Source organism: Athalia rosae, chromosome 4 (assembly GCF_917208135.1).
Source record: "Athalia rosae chromosome 4, iyAthRosa1.1, whole genome shotgun sequence".
In the NCBI taxonomy this organism is placed as follows: domain Eukaryota; kingdom Metazoa; phylum Arthropoda; class Insecta; order Hymenoptera; family Athaliidae; genus Athalia; species Athalia rosae.
Genome location: NC_064029.1, coordinates 14,970,261 through 14,981,167, shown reverse-complemented (window position 1 = coordinate 14,981,167; position 10,907 = coordinate 14,970,261). Strand labels below are relative to the sequence as shown.

Sequence of the window (10,907 nt, the reverse complement as noted above, 5' to 3'; positions counted from 1 at the left end):
TTTTCGATCTCCGTCACCGCTCACCACCCACGGGTATAGGTATATACCCCTGAAAAACCTTCGCGGCATCGCCAACCCTGTAACATGCGCTGCCGCTGTATACCTACCGAAGAAACTCACGAGATTCTCTACGGATACGTCTCGAAGATAACGACAGTCTTTTTTAACCCGAACTAGCCGAGGGATCCTGCGGAGAAGACGAGCAGCAACAGATGCAGCTGGGACGTGAAGAAGTGCGGGGCGATGGGAGCAGAAAGCGGTGTTCTTGATTTTACAATAAAGGAAGGAGATACGCCGTGTAACACTTTTCGATAACGAAGAGGGCGATTTTTTTTCCAATCTCGGCGATGTCTAATTTCGCGATTCTGCAACCTGCATGCGGCGATTGTACCGATAGAAATGGAATTCGAGAATTTGTATCTGGGAAACCGAGGAAAGTTTATACCCATATATACATGTTATATGAATATACTCGACGTTAATTCTGATAATGAGATGGGCTGTTGGGTTGGATTTAATATTTTCTCAGCGTGCAGTTACCGTCATCATTATATTCCAATCAAATGTCCGAGTGTAACTCGAAATGCTATATTCAAATTTTGAATGAGTTTTTTTTTTTTTTCAACGTAACATTCGGCTTCCCGCCTCCTCGTCAATCTCGATCCTATGCCACGGACGAACGTCCCGCTGAGTTAATTGCCTCGACTATTTCAGGAAAGTTTGAAAACACGTTTCTAAACTATGAGGCAGTTAATATAACGCCGATGCAGCACACGATGCGGTCGTACCAAACGAAGATACGAGCCCCAAAGACAAGCTTTTATTACGAACCCATAAGGGCTGGGAACCAAATTTATTCATCTCCTAATCTATAATTACGAAACAGAAAATTACACGACCGCGTTAATTATTATCCCTCGTTTCTACGTAACCGACGCGAATTACAACAAACGAATCTTAATTCATTGGATTTCCGACAATTCCATCGGGAAGATATCGTTGAAAAGCTGCGCTATCAGAGAACGGAACACGTAGTGCATGCGATCAAGATCCTGATGCAGCCATTCTTCCTATGCGCTTCGAGATCTTAAGGGTGTCAACAACTAGAATAAGGGCGTAAAATTTTCGGGATCGTTTTTTCCAGCATGTTGCATTGGAAAAACATATTATGTAATTATTTCCAATTTCCTAGATTCATTTGTATTCGACCAAACTCCTGCGGGGTCGTGAATGCAGTTGAGTGCATCAGCACAGTGAAGACGCCACGATCCAATGCATTGTAGGCGCCATCTCTCGAAAAACTTGCAACCGAAGCTCAGCAACGGGCTGACCCACGACTCAACGGATACCCTTGGATTCGGCAGACCGACATGGCAATGATAAAACCGACAGTCAATGACTAAGGTCATGAAAAGCTCCGGTGGTACAATGCACATTGCACACACTTTGATACCAATGTTCAGTCAACGCTTTGATAGCAAGTGGCCGACAAGTTGATGAAATAACTTCATTTTGCTTGTCTTAGAAATTCAGGAATTGGGTGGAGATTGAACTGTGGTTGGATTTTAGAATTTTATTCCTGTCCCCGAAATTCCAAGGATTTTCAGAATCATTAGAGTTTAGAGTACACGAATTATTCGAAATGTTATAAATTACAACAGCCACCCTCTCATCGCTCTAGGGAATATCTCAAATCTCGCGCTAAACTAATTCCTATGATCTGAATATGGTGGATTCCACACCTCCTCGGCTACACATTTCCTAAGCTCGCTAAAGCTCAACAACAATCGCTGTACCAGGATCTGGCGCCACCTAGTAGAGTTGAGGACTCCCATTGAACTGTGAACAGTGACTGTGAAGCTTGGGTAACGTACAATCAGCTGATCCACGTCTTCCAAGTGTCAAATGCGTATTTGTAAATAACGATCCGTTGCATAAAGCGCAGTCTTGTAATAATCCATCGTCGAGGAGGTAACAATGGTGGATACCAAAACTATCGTGAGCTTTGCCTGTCAGCGATGCCTCCAGCCTCTCAGATTAGATTCGAGCTTCAATCATTTGGGGGAACACACGCTTGCTGAACTTTCACGTAGGTAATTCCATTTCGATATGTATAAACATTGCCGTTGAAACTTCGGCCTTTGATAATCACTATAAAAATTACATTCGCATTTCAAAAACGAAATACTAAAATACTCGTTGAATTAATTCAGAAAAATTTTATGCAGAAGTAATATTAATAAATATGTCCTCATTAATCTAATCTGAATTTAAATGGCAGTACCGATACAACAACAGACAGTTGGAGAGCTCGATCACCACAGCGGTAGTCTAGAACAGTTAGCTCCACCTTTTCGTCTCACAGAATCAGCTAATGGTGCTAATGGATTTATGCTGGTTGGAGATTCTGGTGAAACGGAAAGCCTTAGCCATCACTTGAGGGTATCACCTTTCCAGATGTATCAGAACTGAATTTTGAATCTTGTTTTTTACGATTTTTTTCTTTAGGTGAGAGCAACATTGTTTGATATATTGAGCAGCAGTAGTTCTGCAGATCATCCGTTATGTGATGAATGTACAGACAGCCTTTTGATGTTGATGGATCAGCAATTGAGATTGACAGAGGGAGAATGGTCAGACTACAACGAATACATAAAACACTTAGAATCTGAGCAACAGCAACAGGATGGAGATATGGAGATGAGTAATCTCGTTAAAGAACTCCAGGACATTAAAGCTGAAGAGGAGCGAATGATCGGTGAGCTCGAGGCTCTAAGGAGGGAGGAAGCTGCGACGAGGAATGCTATAGCTCAGCAGGAAAGAGAGAGAGAGCGATTACAGAGTGAGGAAGAAAGATATTGGAGAGAATATTCCAGGCATAGGAGGGATCTAATGTTTGCTGAAGATGAATTCAGAAGGTAATTCCATAGATATTTGATTCATTGTTATCCGTAGGCCATGTAAGCAAGTAACCATTGTCATAATTTCCCACTGAATAGCTGTAGAGTACTAAATCTCTATCCCATTGTAGCATGTTTGCTTTATCAATTATTGCGTAGAGCAATTGGCTGAACAATGTAAAGCGTATTCATTTCATTATTTCATACAGTCCTTGAGTGTCTCCGAATTTTCTATGTGTTTGGATCTGAAATAACTCGCAAAGGATGAATTTAAAACGTTGTATGCTACATAGATATGCTTTTACAGCTTAGAGAATCAGGTGGCTTACGCAGCTTCACAACTAGAGAGGCTGAAAAAGACGAACGTATTTAATGCGACGTTCCATATTTGGCACTCTGGACATTTTGGAACAATAAATTCATTTCGGTTGGGTCGACTACCTAGTGCCCCTGTAGACTGGAGTGAAATAAATGCAGCATGGGGTCAAACGACCCTCTTACTAACAGCCCTAGCCCGAAAGATGAATCTTACATTCCAGCGCTTTCGATTGGTCCCATTTGGTAATCATAGCTACATTGAAGTTTTGGATCAACACAGAGAACTTCCATTATATGGCAGTGGTGGATTCAAATTTTTATGGGATACTAAATTTGACGCGGCAATGGTCGCTTTTTTGGATTGCTTGCAACAGTTCAAAGAACAGGTCGAGAAAGGTGATAGTGGTTTTTGCCTTCCCTATAGAATGGATCGTGGGAAGATTGAGGATTCCGCCACCGGCAATTCCTACTCTATCAAGTAAAGTGACATCGATATGTTCTCAGACTATCTATAATCCCTGAGTGAAAAGTGATAACCAAATCTTATTATCCCCTTCTTTTGGTTACAGGATTCAATTTAATTCCGAAGAGCAATGGACAAAAGCCCTTAAATTTTTACTGACAAATCTGAAGTGGGGTTTGGCATGGGTCAGTTCACAGTTCACAAAAGATGAGGCTGAGCATTAGAGTACCTAATATGCAAACAGTTAGTTAGAAGCGAGTTAAATAGCTGCTACAGTGCACCGACCATGTACATACACGCGCCTTGTAAATAAAAAGTAAATTGATAAATGCCGACTTCATCATTCATCGATTAATACCCCTAGCAAATCAATCAATTATTATTTATTTTGTTATATATTAGTATGTATCAATTTGTTCTTCTGTCAGTGGACGAGTTAACTTTTGAAGGAAAATACCGTATCATTCATCTAGGAGCAGTACTCAGGCTTGTTGTGAAAGAACCAAAACGCTGCTGCCAGTGTCTCTGGAGGGCTTGGGATGCTCGGCCGATTGATGTATTCCTTGAACTCTTGTGGACTTAATTCAACCACCTCAATAAGTTCGCCCTCAACCTCTGAACCACCCCCTGAAATATCATCCAGTTTCGTAATCCTTAAATATCATACTGTAATGCATCATTGATTTCTAGCTCATGCTCATAACACTTACCAGGATTCACACGCATTTCGTCTGTGACTTCAGCATAGAATAATGTCTCATTAGAGCCTATGGCTCCCACCCCACTCCTGAAACCACGGAGCCACATAAAAGTATTGTAAATTCTATTTGTTACTCCATAAATAAGAGAGATCTCTGGGGTAGGACATAATTTATTACTCTCACATAGACGGACAAAATTATAAATTCATTAGGAAAAAGCAGAAGCTATTTTTACACATGCAACTGTTAGCAAATGTTTATTGGACTCTGAAACAAGGAAGAGATTTGGACTGGGTTCAGACCTGCAACCGCTGATTTTAGTGAAGTTAGAAACAGGCACGTCATATCCACACTCTTCGAGTACTTCTTCCCTAGCAATTTCAATTACAGGTAAATTTTTGTCTACAATACCAGCACATAGTTCTAAGGTAACACCAAGGCTTGGTGGATATTGTTGAACATCGACTTTTCCCTGCTTCTCTGGTAAACTTGCGTAATAAACCGCAGGACGGAATTGAGAGACAAATATCAATTTTTTTCTGCTAGTGTTAAAAATGATTATAGCTACGGAATCGTGTGTTCGAAGTAGGTCCCAATTTTTAATTTTTCCATCCTGCTGGAATTGCATTCGCACAGGTCTAACCCACGGCGAGTCAGCGGGAAGAGGTCCTATGTTAACATTTTGCAAATCTAGCATCTTCTTTTTCAAGGATTCCCTCCTGAGTTGATCACTGGTATCGCTCATTTTATCAAAGATGTTTTAGATAACAAACTACTTTTGAATATCAGGTTAAGTTCGATGTGACAGCAGCGGCAGCGGACAGCAGAAGGTTAATAGCAGACACCACAAGGACACTTTTGTTTAGTTCTTGGTTGTAGCGCTGCGATCGAGCGAACGCGGAGAAATTCAAGTCCCAAGAATTTGCTGACAGAGCTGAAACATCAATTGAACAAGCGTATGTGAAAACCTCTGCTATTATAATTCGATAATTACATCGGCGAAACATTTTCCTTTGATGTCCAATGATTTTCAAAATGCTAATTGATCAGCTTCAAGATTGAGCAGTAAAACTTTTCAGCATACCGTTCACAGATGGAATCACCCTGATGTCCCGATGAAATTACTTCTTTTTTCCTTTCTTCCCAGCTCCTTTTCCCTCTCGCTTGCCTTTTTTGCTTCCCGGTGGTTTCAATGCATCAATTATTTCTTGTTGTTTAACCTGCGTGGTGACGTGAATAACGTTTGGCTTTTTACGATAGCGATTAACAGCAGCTGGGGGAGAAAATTCAATCTCCATATCCGAAGCAGTTGAGCTGGATGCAATCGAAGCGTCATCCTTATTTTTGGTGATTTTAAACTGGAGAGGTTTCATGGGCTCTTGCAATTGCGGGACATCCATTGTTTCCTGCTTTATCGGGTACATCGTAACGTAGTACGTCCCATCTTTCCGGTGAATGTGCAACGTGGGCGGTAGCTCCGTCTCCTCGTCTTCTCCATCCTTCTTCTTAGTTCCCAGTCCCTTATTTACTGACGGCGAGCTCCTGCTCTTGTTCTTCAACATCTTCCCCTTTTTGCTCTTCGAAGAGGAACTCGTCGGCCTGCTCTCGGTTGAACCAGCGACCTTCGCCTGCCTCAGGAGCTCGTTCATGAACCGAGAAATCGCGCCAGGCTTCCAACCAAGACGTGGCTTAAGCCTACCCACGACTTGATTCGTATTCCATAGCCATCCCATATTCGCGGGTACCCTCATTCGATTGTCCAAGCAATTTTTATGCCCGTAATTAATTCCTGGATAGGACGCTCCCGTAGAATATACAAACTTCATTACTCGCCTGCTGACCTTCACGTAGGACTTGGAGTTCAGGTTTCGGTCACCAAACGGTCCAAGGACCGTTTGCGGAGTTTTAGAGGTATGCTTCTGAAATTTACTGGAAGATCTTCCGCCGCCTATCCTGAAAAAACCTCCCCCACTGTTGGGTCGCACCTGGACCGGAAGTTTCTTCGATAGCGAGAGACCGCTGTGACCTTCTCCGGTCTGATGCGGATCATTATGAGTTTTTTTCCTGCGCGCTTTACACCTCGGTTCCCCGCAAGGACCGAATTCGATATCCATCGGAGTCATGGGGCTCATTTCCATCTCTTTCTGTTTCTCGCTTCTATCGTCTTTCCTTCTTCCACGCCCCGTACCGAACGATCCGATCTCAGGCGAGGCGGTAATAGCCTCTCTTACGACTCCTGTACGCCCTGGGATTATCGAAGGAAACGGATTCGGTAGAGGAGGAAAATTTATCCCTCCGGTGGACCTCGGCGCTTTTGGAAAATTTTGATTCCTCGTTGCGAATGAAGCACTCGTGGTACTCAGGTGACGGGAAGACCCTATTCCAGGTGTTTTTTTCGGGGCGCAAGTATCTTCCACGTCGTCTCTATCCCTGCCGAAATACGGGCTCTCCGACGGGTCGGGAAGTCCGAGACCCGCGAGCCCGGGAACTTTACCGATCGAGTCCACGAAATCTTGCGTTTCTTTGAAAGCCCGGAGGAGACAGTCGACCCCGAGGCAAGGTCTTTTCGAACAGGAGCCTCCTGCTTTCCCGAGGGCTGGTCTGGTTTGCATTTCGCCTGTACCACTCTTCCCGTAGCAACCGCAACCTGGTTTTTTTGACGAGCCTTCTCCGCCCTGGGAGGAAGTGCAAGCTCCGGAAATATCGGCGTTGATCGATCGATTTCTGTGAAATGGATTCACCCTGTTTTCCGAGACGTCGAGTCCCCCGGGGGGTCCAGTTCCCGAATTCATCCCGTCGCAGCAACCACCACCCCGCATTCGAGTACCGTTACAGCATCCCCCGTAAGAGATATCACCCGTAGCAGATGATTTCGGTGTCCCGGAACAGCAGTTTCCTGTGTAACACGGCATCTCATCGCTGCCTCCGTGGTGATCCCGAGGGGGAGGATCCAAACGCCTTGTACCAACGCAAATTCCTCCACCGCACGCCGCACCGGTACAAGGAAAATCACCGGTTAAACGATTCAGGAAAATTCCACCGGGAGAACAAGCGCATTCGCAAATCTTCTCGTTGGTATGTTCGCGATAAACGAGACCCCTGTAACTTTTGTCGTTCAATTTTTCCGCGCTCGTTAACTTTTCAAAATCGGGATGATCCATAGGGATTTTTGGAGATCTTAGGGGTGCCGATATCGGTGGATACAAATTTGCCGGACCTCCGTCCCTCTTCGCAAGTTCCTGGCAAATCGGTGCCAGTCCGATGACGTCACTAGGTTTCGGAAGAGGATCTTCTTCCGGTTCCGGTTCAGCCTGAGAAACGCAAATCTTATCCTTGACCTCGTTAGCTCTCCTCGCCAGTTCTTCTTCGGTCGGAGGAACTCTGGTGCACTGAAATTCGTCGCTGGATTCCGAACTTTTGAAAAGGAACGATCGTTCTTGAAATGTGAAATGCGTCACTATCGACTTCCCGAAACAGGAGAGCCTCAGAAAAATGGCGATCGTCCCGGAGGGACTTCCCTTGTCGTCCAGCAGGTTGTAGGTATTTTTTAACGTGTAGGGCTTGGGCAGGTGATCGGCATCGTTCATCGCCATCGCTACTTGGTCGCACAGACAGCCGGAGAGTGGAACTCGCGTTTCGCAAATCGGTAAATCGTCCACAAACGCTCCGCACGCCGCTTTTGCGATAGTTCTGTAAACTCCTACCTGCAAGGGTCGCGATTGCATCGCCTGTACCAAATCGCGAGGCTGTTTCGTGAAAAGACACGATTTCCCAGCGCTGAAATCAACCGTGTATTCTGCAGCGGTCGTTCTCTCGGATGTCACCGAAGGTTCCTTGACTTTTTGTTTGACGAATTCGGCCTGGCTGATCTCGAACGGCGGAAAATCGACGAATTTCAGACGTACGCAGAGAGGCGCGCTACCGATTTCCCGAATCTTGTCGGCGCTGAGGTTCAACTTATCGACGAGAAGTTCGAGCATGTAAAGTTGCTCCTTTTTCGAGCCGACGCAGCCGCCCGTAGTCTCCATTTCAATTATGTTTTCCGCTATTCGCGATTACGTACAGCGCTATGAGAAATTTTATTTCCAAGTTTTTACAGACGTGTATTGTTTTTTTTTTCAACGGAACTACCCGTTTTACAATTTGCTAGCTTAACCACTCCATTAATTTTGGACCCAGTTGCCAACAGGGTGCCGCGACACCACGGACGGTAGATCTCGGTAAACCAACTGATGATTGTGATTCGCGTATCGATGCTCCGTTACCACGGATATTTTCCCAACAAAAAGGGATCGCTCCGATCACTGCCCTTTATTTTTCTTTCCCTTTCCTCTTGGCTTCTTTTCTTTTTTTATTTTTATTGTCTCCTTCGGTTTCTTCTCGTCCTCAATTTCCTCCGTCGTCGGTGGCGGCGATGATAATCGTTCATCGGAAAAGGCGTCGGGTAGCATGCTATCTCCGCACTTTCCCATCTGCACCTCTCTCCCGTCTATCGTGATGTTGATTTTCCGGTCTCCGCAAACCGGCGGTGGAACGACCCGTTTCACGCAAAATTCACCCTTCTCCTTGTCGTTTTTGAAGAGAAAGGAATTCGGCCGTAATCGGTAATGGGTGGTGATCGATTTGCCGAAACACGTGAGCCTCAAATCCAGACTGATATTACCTGACGGATTGCCACCGGGATCGGAAAGGTGAAATCCTCCGTTCAACGTGAACGGTTTCGGCAAGTTATCGGTATCGTTCATCGCCATTGCTACTTGGTCGCAGAGGCAACCCGAAACGGGTACCTCGGCCTCGGCGATGGGAAACGTGTCGCCGTGGCAAAACACACCGATTCTCAACGGATCGGACTGCATTCCCCGCACCAAATCTCTGGGCTGCATCGTGAAGAGGCACGATTTTCCGGCGTAGTAGTCGAGGGATCCGTCTGCGGAATTTCGCGGAGTCGGTCTGGCCGAGGAGAAGTCGTTTCGCGATACCTCGAAGACGGGAAAATCGATGAACTTTATTTTAACGACGAGGTGACCGTCGCGGATCTCCTTCAATTTTTCGTCCGTCAAACACAGACGTCCGACCGTGAGCTCCAGCAGGTAGAGCCGCTCGTCCCTGCCGCCGAAACAACTCATGTTAAACGACCGTATTTTTTGTCGTCCCTGTAACGTATTCGTCGTTCGCCCTTTTCGCTCGTTCGCCAAACTCGTGCGGAGCTCGACGCGCGGTACCGTTCGCCAAAATTTAGCACTGAAAATTCGAAAGGTCCCCCCCTCGCGCTCCGCCGTCCAGTTGACAGATCAAACGGAGGGGCCGAGACTGGAAACGCGAGAAACAAGCGGAAAATAGAAGAGCGAAAGGCGAAGCAATGCCCGCTTGTCCGTGGCCCGCGTGTTTCTCTTAAGCCACCACCGACTGCACACCGAGCCGAAGTATGCACTAATTGGTCCGGGCACACGCACGCGCGCACACACACACACACACGTACGAGAAAACCTCGCATAGTCCAGGGGCAGGGTATTCAGCGGAGGGAGGGAAGACCGACCTGTGGCTGCCCGACAGCGAACCGACCGAACGGCCATCCGAGCAGCGCATCCAGCGTACCAGCCCGCAACATCAGCAGCAGCAGCAGCAGCAGCAGCAGCATCAGCATCAGCAGCGAAGCAACAAGTAAGCCGAAGTAAAATTCCGAACCAGGCGACCACGCAGCTCGTTAAAATGCTTCTGGGGGTTTTGGACGTAGGACGCCCGGTTAATTGGTGATTAGCGATTAAAACGAAGCGATCCTTCGCCAGGGTTTCGTCCACCCGAAGGAACAAAGCGCGGTGTTATACCCCGACCGCGTCGTACGTTTTGTCGCCGCTTTTAAAATACTCGTACATACCTCGAAAACAGTTATATGTATATAAATGCACACGCGGTTACGGATCCGGAGGTCTCGTTCGGTTCGTAAGGGTATACCCCGCGCGAACCTCCGATCTATATGGGCTATACACGGAACGTGTGTCGCGTGATCGGATCGGAACGTCGCCTCTTTCCGAGTCGCCTCTTTACTTCTGGCCTTGTCACGGGAATTTTTTTCGAATCATGAATCGAACGGAGCTGCTACGTTGCGAGAGGCAAAATATAATCCTCCGTATAACGTACACCATTGGCGCGCGCTCTTTCTTATGCCGTTGCCGATGCCCCGCGATGCCGATGCCGCTGAGAGGATCGTAACGGTATACCAACCCTGAGAACCTGTAAGCCGTGAGCTATTACACGCACACGAGGAATTCAGCTCGGCGTATGTGCCGCGTACCTCTCTTGGCGCCTAGGCAACGAAGAAGCTGTGCCAATTTCATCGAAAGAATCCGTACGCCGGGGGGGAGGGGGGGGGGAGGGGGAGGGGGCTCGGCGAGCGACGACCGCCGTTCCTCAACAATCTACGTGGTCAGCAAGCTTAACGAAACCTTTGACCGCCGCGCATCACTCGTTCACCTTTTTTTTACCCTAGCTTCGAAAATAAGTTGCGCACTGCGTAAGCCACTACAC

General features: G+C 46.5%; 4 protein-coding genes across 5 annotated transcripts; 1 reads left to right on the top strand and 3 right to left on the bottom strand.

The window, feature by feature from the left end:
• The first annotated feature begins 1,624 nt into the window (after positions 1-1,624).
• LOC105687658 (beclin-1-like protein) lies at positions 1,625-4,010 on the top strand. 2 transcript variants are annotated; one of them, XM_012403466.3, is made up of 5 exons: positions 1,625-2,089; positions 2,282-2,442; positions 2,509-2,918; positions 3,208-3,696; positions 3,788-4,010. In XM_012403466.3, exons 1-5 carry the CDS (start codon positions 1,978-1,980, stop codon positions 3,903-3,905), a joined length of 1,290 nt encoding a protein of 429 aa, XP_012258889.1. In that variant the 5' UTR covers positions 1,625-1,977; the 3' UTR covers positions 3,906-4,010. The 2 variants fall into 2 exon arrangements, with proteins under 2 accessions (XP_012258889.1, XP_012258890.1); XM_012403467.2 differs by having other exon boundaries at positions 1,627-2,093.
• Positions 4,011-4,049: 39 nt separating this feature from the next.
• Positions 4,050-5,229, bottom strand: LOC105687661 (uridine diphosphate glucose pyrophosphatase NUDT14-like). Its single transcript, XM_012403469.3, has 3 exons — positions 4,685-5,229; positions 4,392-4,468; positions 4,050-4,308 (listed from the first exon to the last, which is right to left on the bottom strand). The coding sequence occupies exons 1-3, from the start codon at positions 5,125-5,127 to the stop codon at positions 4,151-4,153; spliced, it is 678 nt and encodes a 225-aa protein (XP_012258892.1). The 5' UTR covers positions 5,128-5,229; the 3' UTR covers positions 4,050-4,150.
• LOC105687622 lies at positions 5,186-8,411 on the bottom strand. The gene is made up of 2 exons (XM_012403411.3): positions 5,467-8,411; positions 5,186-5,316 (listed from the first exon to the last, which is right to left on the bottom strand). Exon 1 carries the CDS (start codon positions 8,408-8,410, stop codon positions 5,504-5,506), a length of 2,907 nt encoding a protein of 968 aa, XP_012258834.3. The 5' UTR covers position 8,411; the 3' UTR covers positions 5,186-5,316; positions 5,467-5,503.
• A 241-nt stretch (positions 8,412-8,652) lies between these two features.
• Positions 8,653-10,465, bottom strand: LOC105687660. Its single transcript, XM_012403468.3, has one exon. The coding sequence runs from the start codon at positions 9,506-9,508 to the stop codon at positions 8,684-8,686; it is 825 nt and encodes a 274-aa protein (XP_012258891.2). The 5' UTR covers positions 9,509-10,465; the 3' UTR covers positions 8,653-8,683.
• Positions 10,466-10,907: the final 442 nt, after the last annotated feature.

Excerpts from the sequence above, each read along its gene's own strand:
- LOC105687658 (XM_012403466.3), top strand. The coding sequence starts at position 1,978 with ATGGTGGATACCAAAACTATCGTGAGCTTTGCCTGTCAGCGATGCCTC. Across the intron at positions 2,090-2,281 it reads CACGCTTGCTGAACTTTCAC|TACCGATACAACAACAGACA; the intron begins GTAGGTAATTCC and ends TTTAAATGGCAG. Across the intron at positions 3,697-3,787 it reads GGCAATTCCTACTCTATCAA|GATTCAATTTAATTCCGAAG; the intron begins GTAAAGTGACAT and ends TTTTGGTTACAG.
- LOC105687661 (XM_012403469.3), bottom strand. The coding sequence starts at position 5,127 with ATGAGCGATACCAGTGATCAACTCAGGAGGGAATCCTTGAAAAAGAAG. Across the intron at positions 4,469-4,684 it reads ACTAAAATCAGCGGTTGCAG|GAGTGGGGTGGGAGCCATAG; the intron begins GTCTGAACCCAG and ends CCGTGGTTTCAG. Across the intron at positions 4,309-4,391 it reads CGAAATGCGTGTGAATCCTG|GGGGTGGTTCAGAGGTTGAG; the intron begins GTAAGTGTTATG and ends ATGATATTTCAG.
- LOC105687622 (XM_012403411.3), bottom strand. The coding sequence starts at position 8,410 with ATGGAGACTACGGGCGGCTGCGTCGGCTCGAAAAAGGAGCAACTTTAC.
- LOC105687660 (XM_012403468.3), bottom strand. The coding sequence starts at position 9,508 with ATGAGTTGTTTCGGCGGCAGGGACGAGCGGCTCTACCTGCTGGAGCTC.